Genomic DNA, 9110 nt, shown 5'->3' on the forward strand with positions numbered 1-9110 from the left:
CTGCAATATGTATTCCTTTTCAATACCCAACACCCTTTGAATAGCCATCGAATTTGATGGCTCTTTTGATATGAGAAAACAATGCATTGGCTAGAATATTTATATTGAGATAAGAGATATTGCGTTATAGATAATAATTTTAAATAATTGTTTAAAAATTTAAAAGTTGAGTTTCAATTGGATTAGATTAGATGATTAAATTAGTCAAAAATTATCAACTATCAATATTATAAAATTATTATTAAACTAAAAAATTAATTGAGTTGACCAATTAAAATATAGAAAAATAAGATAAAAAAGCTAAAATTTTCTAAAAAAAGAAAATTCAAATATTGTAATGCTATATTTGAATTATTCTGAAAATTAATTGAGTACTTAAAAACTTATATAATTTTGATATATGTAAGTTTCAAATTAAACTTATTTGAATTTATAAATTTTAATTTAATATTAACAAATATTTTATCTATTTGCCTCATACAATTCAAGCTTTATATTTATAATATAAAATCCTTTATTATCTTAATAAATTTTTATTTTATTTTTCGGACAATTAAATCATAAGATTAATAAAGTTTTTAACAAAATTATATTCGTTAATAGAATATTATTTAAATTTTAAGTAAATTAAAGAAATAATATAACCAATCAAATATGAGAATTACGTGTAATCCTAATGAGAAATAATATTATTCGAGCTTTATATTTGTACTACAAAGTCTTTTTTTTTTTAAATATAATTAATTAATAATAATATTAAGAATTATAAATATTTATATAGATTAGATATAAAATTCTACTATTAGTAGCTAATAAGTTCACTAATCTTTTAACAAACCAAAAGTATTGATATCTTTTCAACAATAAAACTAAAATTAAAATATATTATTAGATATTTCTACTTGGAGTTAATATTGACAAAATATATAAATCTTCATAACAGCAACTAGTCCGTTAATTGATTCTGGATCTTCTATACTTGGATTACTTTTCCAATAATTTGCAACATCTAACAAACACAGATGAGTTTATGTCACTATGCATCAATAGCATCAGTGTAGGAATAAGCTGCACTACCAAGCTCCATTGGTGGAAGATCTGCATCTGCAAATCAAGATCTAAAATCTCCAACCAAATAAAATTAAATATCATATTATTTTATTTAGTAATAAACCCTAAAAAAAAGGGACCACCTCACAAAGAAGGGACAAAAAACCCTTCAAATATGGAGACAAAATAACAATAACAAAACCGAAAAAAGGACATATCTAAGTTTATTAGAGTGAATAAAAGATTAAAAGTAGAATAAGGTGAAGCGAAAAAGAAAGTAGAAGATAGGGGAGCGGAAAGGAAAGTAGAAGATAGGGGCTACCGCTGATAAACAGCCCCAAAACAAAACTACAGTTAAAAGGCTAGAGACAAAAGAGAGAAAAAAGCAGTTATTTTTTATAATACAAAGTCTTTTATTGTCTTGATAAACTTCTATTTTATTTTTTAGCCAATTAAAATCATAACATCAGTAATAAAATTCTTAACATAATTAAATCAAGACCGAACATTGTTAAAATTAATCACGTCCTTTTTTGTCTATTTAAATTAATGAAGCAACAGGCCTGATAAACAACCACTAATATGCAACAATTTAGTAAAAAAAACTTACAAATGTGTTGCAGTGTCGAAAACTCAGACTCACAGAAAGCATGCCGATTAACAATACTAATACAATCTCTAATACAATTAAAAATCTCTAATACGATTAATTAATAAAGAAGAAAGTGGAGTTGCATCAACTAAAAAATATATAGTTATGTCTAATATGATTTACAATTATAATTATAGTGAATATCTACCTTGAGAAAGATGCATTTTCATAGGAAACTGCATATATCAACTCGGGGTTACTATGCAGTTGATAGATAACCCTGTGTCCGCGAATCCTCTAATAGGTCATTTTTTGCGCAAGAGCCAGCTTTTGGTTAAATCGCACCAGATGCTAGAGAGAGTCCAAGACATGGAGAAGATTATTTTAGCATGACAAAGATTAAACCTTTGCTTGTATGCATCTGGCAAGATCAAAAGTAGCAGATGATATTTTATGAATTTATGTGCTCAACACAAATATCTGCTGAAATTATAAAATATACATATGAACCAATCTCTATCAAACTAAACAAAATGAATCGGATAACTATCCATACTACAATACTCAAAAAAACATCCCTACTACAGATAATACCTTCTCTACTGTGATAATAAAATTTTTTCAAAAAAAAAAAAAAAAAGAATCAAATAACAAATAATTACACCTACTACAAATAAATACATTCTCTACCTAACACATTTATTGACGATGGAGTTGCAATCTGTTTTTCATAATCTCTACATAATTATAATCTCTACATAATCGCTGAATTTTAGGTAGAATTCATAATTCAAATAATAATTTGTTACTGTACATAATCTAAGCTATATAGTGATTTTAGAAAATATTAATATCAATAGAATCACTAAAAGGATAAAAAAAATTAAAAAATTTGTAAAAAAAAAAAAAAGAATATTGAATGGAAAGAGCGCGTTGAACTTATTTTTTGATTTAGGATTATATAGATATAGATATGTAGGCATAGATATATAGATATATAGATCTCTTAAATTTAAAATTCAATTCAAGATATTGTTTTATTGTATATAATTCATATATATTTAATATTAAAACATCCAATCAAATCATAATAAAATAAAATAAAATTTAAAGAAAAATTTAAAATTTTGTGAAAAAAGATAAATAGAAATGCTGAATGTGGAGAGCTTCTTGAACTTATTTTTTATTTCAAGATTATATATATATATATATATATATATATATATATATATATATATATATATATATATATATATATATATATATATAGTCTATTTTATTTTTTTGTAAATTTATACTACCTAGTATTGTCAACCAATAAAATTAAAATCCTTAAAGATATTATATTCTTACCATTTTTAATATATACCTTGTTTAATATCCATTAAATAATATTACCATATTATAATATATTACCATATAATATGTATATATTACCATATAATAGTATTATCACATTATATTATATTACCATACAATATTTATATATTACCATATTTAATATATACCTTATATATCTTATTTAGTACTCTTTCCGTAGATATTATATTCTTACCATTTTTAATATATACCTTATTTAATATCCATTAAATAATATTACCATATTATAATATATTACCATATAATATGTATATATTACCATATAATAGTATTGTCACATTATATTATATTACCATACAATATGTATATATTACCATATTTAATATATACATTATATATTTTATTTAGTACTCTTTCCGTTTCATTTTGTTTTCTTGTTATTCTTTTTTTTATGTCCAAAATATTTGTAAGATTGCTAACTTTATATATTTAAACAATTATTTTCTTATAATAACCTTTATGATCGTTTATTAAATGAATAACTTTTATTAATATCTTAATGAGTTAAAGGCAAAAAAGAGAAAAATAATACATATTGACTAAAATTTTAATATGCGTTTTTTGTAAACAATGCAAATAAAATCAAAGGAAGAAGTATTATATTACATAGTTTTGGTTTCAAAATCGAAGTTTCAGTTATAAGAAATATGGAACTGAATAATATTACCATATTTTATATTTCCCTTATATAATACTTCCACTGTCTCATTTAGTTTGCTTGTTCTTTCTTTTTTGGATGTTATTTCTAAATTTAAACATGTAAATAATTATTTTTCTCATGATAACATTTATGATCCTTCATTAAATGATAGACTTTTATTAATATCTTCAATGAGTTAAGGGTAAAAAAGGATAAAATAGTTTTTGTTAACTAAATTCTTAATATGTGTGTTTTATCAAACCATGCAAATAAAATGGGACGGAAGGAGTACATAATATAATACCTTAAAATTTTTTTAATTTCAAATTTCATTCTCCCTCCAAATAAATTCTCCCATTTTTTGTGGGACATCAATATGTCAAATTTGGTTCCAAAAGGTACTCTCTAATCTCTCATCACGCTTTCCCAAAACTCGAAAAGCTGCATAGTAATAAAATTTCACACTATAAACACTTTTTTCTCAAAATTTCAAATCAACCTATCTTCTCTATTACCCGAACATAATAAAGGAATGTTAAGAATAGCTCGAATGTCATTAACACTAAACATTTCAACTATTTTGTCAAAATCTCTTGCACTTACTTATAATGTCTCTCACCCATAAAGAAAGATTAATAAAATTGAGTTCATCCTCAACATAGAAACACCCTACCTTTGATATCCAAGTATCCAAACGAATTAAAATTTTCTCATCATCTCCTACTATCCACGGCACCACATGTTTCAAAGTATCTCTATAACTCTAGACACTCCTCCATGTAAAACTATTATTTTACTTATCATTTTAAAAAATTTACAAAATTGTTTGTTGCTTTGAAAAGACTAAGGAGTATTAGTTTTTTTTTTTTTTTTCAATTTTACTCTTATCTCTTCTAAACACAATTAATATCCATCTTTGACCTTCTTTTTTGGGCAATTTACAAAAATAGTGTGAAAAAAATAATTACCTAAATAGTGTGATCTTGAAAATATTTACAGAAATAGTGTATTTTTTACTTCTTAAATATAATTGTTACACTGTGAATGTAATAAATGTATTGTTTCTCTTTTTTAAAATGTTACTATTATAATGTAATAATGCAAGGGCACATAATTGATACAAAGAAAAAATAAATATTTTAGTCGGTTGTGTTACACTATAAATATAATAATTTATAAAAGAAAAAAAAAAGTAAAGAATCGCATATAAAGGATTAAATATTTTATTCTCATTTTTAGTGATAGTGTAATAATATATAATAGCAAAAATATTCTAAATATCCAAATAGCTTTGTGGGTTCTAACGTTAAGACGTGTTCAACAATAATTTTTAAATAGTTTTTAGTATTTTTATATTTTTATAGTGTTTAGTAATATAATATTTGAATTAACTTTTAAAAATTAAGGTAGCATTTTATAAAAGGTTAACATCCTATAACGTTGAACCTCCTATACGTTTAGTTTTTAAAGTTTTATGAAAAACTACTAAAATAGCTATTAGCTACTCAAACAGCTAAATGTTATTAAAACTGCTAATTTTGTTGAACAAATTCTAAATAACAATTTTTGTATGCAATAATTGTGATCAAAATTTTTTTAAAACTAATTAAATCATTTTTCGGTCTAATTAATACTACAAATATTATCTATGTTTAAATTAAATTAATAATAAAATAATTCATTTGATGTCTTGCTTACTTTTTGCTTTTATAAATTACACTTGCATGGTGCAACAATGCGAATAAAATATTTATTGCTTTTATAAATTACACTTTTTGCATTATAGATTGTTATATTTACATTTTCTTTATATCAAAATCTATATTTTTAAAAACTACGGATTGTGGCTCAGTTTGCAATGCAAGCTAGATATTTAAAAAGAGCTATCGGGTTCGATCCTCACTAAACACACCTGCATAGAGGAGTGAAGAGTTTTAACTATAACTAAGTTTCGAATCGGATTACTCTATCCTTAGTAATAGGGTCCGGATTCTGGTAGTTTACATACAAAAAATAATCTATATTCTTAAAATATATTTTTCCTTATATGGTTAAGTTATAAGTATAATGCTCTCCGTTTGGTATAAATGAATTCAAAATATGGAATTCATTTGTGAATAAATTATTTATATTTAGTATGATTCATTTAAAATATGTAATTTAATTGGATTCCACATAATCATGTATGGAACAAATTTATAATTGAAAATTCATTTGCTTTTGTTTCCTAAAATATCATTGAAATAGTAATTTCACAAAAATAAATAATAAATACCAATTATATTTATGTTATGCTATATAATTTTTATATTTTTATTAAAATAAATATATAAAATACAAATAATATTAATAAAATTGTTGCATTTAATTTAGTGATAAACGAATATTTAACTTAAATCTCTCTCATCGATAGGAAAAAAATGCTAAAAATTATTAAATAAAAGATTAAAAAATATTAAAATAAAAACACAATAATAAGAAAAAAATTTTCTAAAATTTTTTTTTAAAGGAATAGATAATTTAAATAATTCAAAAAGTGAAAAATTGATTTTGTAGATAGAGAATGGTAGTTTTGTTATAAAAAGTTGAAGGACTTAGTTTCGTGGAATTCATTTGGAAATTTTACTTATTTTTATAGAATTTGGCGTAATCATATCCAATTTCATGGAATTGAATTCCTAAAATTGAAATTTATATTTTTTTCATTTTAAATATAAAAATATAAAATTTTAAATGAATTCTATAAAATTGTAGAATTCACAAACTAAGATAACATTTCAAGAAGGTGGGGAAAGATCTCCGCTAACGCAACTGAAAAAGTTGAAAAGTTCTTTCCAGTAAAAGAAAAAAAATTAAAACAATTGTTTTTCTTACAGCAATATTCTAATAATATATTTATTATATTCATAGTATCACAATTGGCCCTGAAAAGTCAAAATATAACTATCTTCGTAATACACTACAAAAAAAAACACACAATTGCGACCCATTTTTGCGACCGACTTAATTCGTTCGCAATTTTGCGACCGCTTTGCGACTTATAAGCCATCGGTTGCAAAATTTGGCGCTGAAAATTCTCGCGAGAATGGTTAATGATTTGCGACCTGTGTACTACGGATTTGCGACCGATTTTGCGATCGATTTGCGACTAAGTGTTCTTCTGTCGCAAAATTTCGCGCGTCAAAAATGGGCCAAAGTTCTGAGACCGATTGGAGACTACATTGCGACCGATTTTTTCCGACCGATATAGTTAGTCGCAAATCGGTCGCAAATTTTGAGCCTAGTCAAACACTGTCAGCTCATTAAAAATTGCGACCGATAGTTATAACATTTGCGACCGATATGTCGGTCGCAAAATTTAGGGCTTTAAGCGTCGTGCCCTCTCTTTTTTCTTTCTTCTTCTTTCTCTCTTCTCCTTCTCCTCTCCTCTTCGCCGTCCGCAGCGCCACTCCGGCCCCTCCTGACACCGTTCCAGCCCGCCTGACGCCGCCAGCCCCGCTCGCTTTGCACTCTGGTCAGCCTGTTGCGAAAATCTGAGGTTAGTTTTATTTTGCGATTAATTTTTCCAATTTTTTTTTTCAATTTTATTTGTTTTTATTGTATTTAGTTATGGTTGATTTTGTATATAGAGTTGCGATTAGAATTTTTTTAGGGTATTATTATTATTATTATTATTATTATTATTATTATTATTTGTATTATTGTTGTTGTTATTATTACTAATATTATTATTATTATTATTGTGATTGTTATTATTATTATTATTATTATTATTATTATTATTATTATTATTGTTATTATTATTATTATTACTACTGTTCTTATTATTATTATTATTATTATTATTATTATTATTATTATTATTATTATTATTACTATTGTTGTTGTTATTAATATTATTATTAATGTTATTATTATTATTATTATTATTGTGATTGTTATTATTATTATTATTATTAGTATTATTTTTATTGTTATTGTTGTTGTTATATTATTATTAGTATTATTATTATTATTATTATTATTATTATTATTATTATTGTTGTTGTTGTTGTTATTAATATTATTATTAATGTTATTATTATTATTATTGTGATTGTTATTATTATATTATTATTATTAGTATTATTGTTATTGTTGTTGTTGTTGTTATTATTATGATTATTTATTATTATATTTTTTGTTGTTATTAATATTATTATTATTATTTTATTATTATTATTCTTATTTTTATTGTTTCTTTTATTATTATTTTATTTTTTTTTTTTTTTGTTTTATTTGTTTTTGTTACTGTTGTTGTTGTTGTTTTTTTTTTTTTTTTTTTTTGAAAGGGAAGACCCAAGAACTTTAATTAATTAAAATATGAAATGAGTACATCCGGAATAGACTCCCATTGAAAGAAACGAGAGAAACGAATAGAGGCTCTTGCAAGACAATGGGCCACACTATTCGCCTGTCTACGGATCCAACGAACATTAATATTTGGACAAGAATTAAGCAAAGTCTTACAATCATAAACAACCAAACCAAAAGTGGAAATATCCACTCTATCCGAAGCCAATGCTCTAATCAAAAGCTGATTATCTGAAAAGATAAAACCATCCGCAACAAGCAGCTGAGAAGCATATTTAATTGCTGCCCTCAACGCTATTGCCTCAGCCACAACAGGGTAAAAAATGCCATCACAATATCCAGACTCCGCTGTCATGAAACTACCCTCAGCGTCCTCAACAACAAAGCCATACCCAGTAGCACCTTCTCTTCGAAAAATAGCTGCATCTACAAACAAGTTCCAACTGCAATGCTCAATATTAGAATTAATATAAATAACAGGATCAAGTCTGCCAGGAGTTAGATTTTGTGCAGGTCGTAGTTGAGACAACGATCTCCAATCTGATAAATGAGCAACAGCATTATAGACAAGCTGATTCGGGGATATATCCTTCTCCGACCAAACCCGATCATTACGACACTTCCAAATGTGCCACGCCACAAAAGCAAAAAGTGCAGCCACATCACACCCTTTTTCGCTCCAAACCTGCATGAATTTATCAATGAGAGTTTCTCCCTGCAAAAGTGAGAAAATTAAGACCAAATTCCAGCAACCTCGAGCTTTGATACAGTGGAGCAGAACATGATCGCTTGTTTCTGGAAATGAGCAAAAAGGACAGGAAACATCAACATTAATACCTCTGCTCTGCAGGTTGCATTATTATTATTATTATTGTGAATGCACTTGTTATTATTATTATTAGTATTATTGTTAATGTTGTTGTTGTTATTTTTTATTTTAATTTAACATATATATATGCAACTTAAATAAATTAAAAATTGAGAGTTTCAGTCAACAAAAAGCCGTAATTATATATTGTTACATATTTTATTTAAAAAACGAAAAAAAATTTAAAAATTGTTGCTATATATAAAATTAATAACCCTTAATATCCA

General features: G+C 25.0%; 1 protein-coding gene across 1 annotated transcript; it reads right to left on the minus strand.

Annotated features, from left to right (window-relative positions):
* Positions 1-8013: 8013 nt before the first annotated feature.
* LOC149498879 (uncharacterized) lies at positions 8014-8706 on the minus strand. Its single transcript, XM_089718897.1, has one exon. The coding sequence runs from the start codon at positions 8704-8706 to the stop codon at positions 8014-8016; it is 693 nt and encodes a 230-aa protein (XP_089575023.1).
* Positions 8707-9110: the final 404 nt, after the last annotated feature.

The sequence above is a fragment of the Jatropha curcas genome, chromosome 1 (genome assembly GCF_041381405.1).
Source record: "Jatropha curcas cultivar XTBG-Jc1 chromosome 1, XTBG_Jcur_1.0, whole genome shotgun sequence".
Taxonomy (NCBI): Eukaryota; Viridiplantae; Streptophyta; class Magnoliopsida; order Malpighiales; family Euphorbiaceae; genus Jatropha; species Jatropha curcas.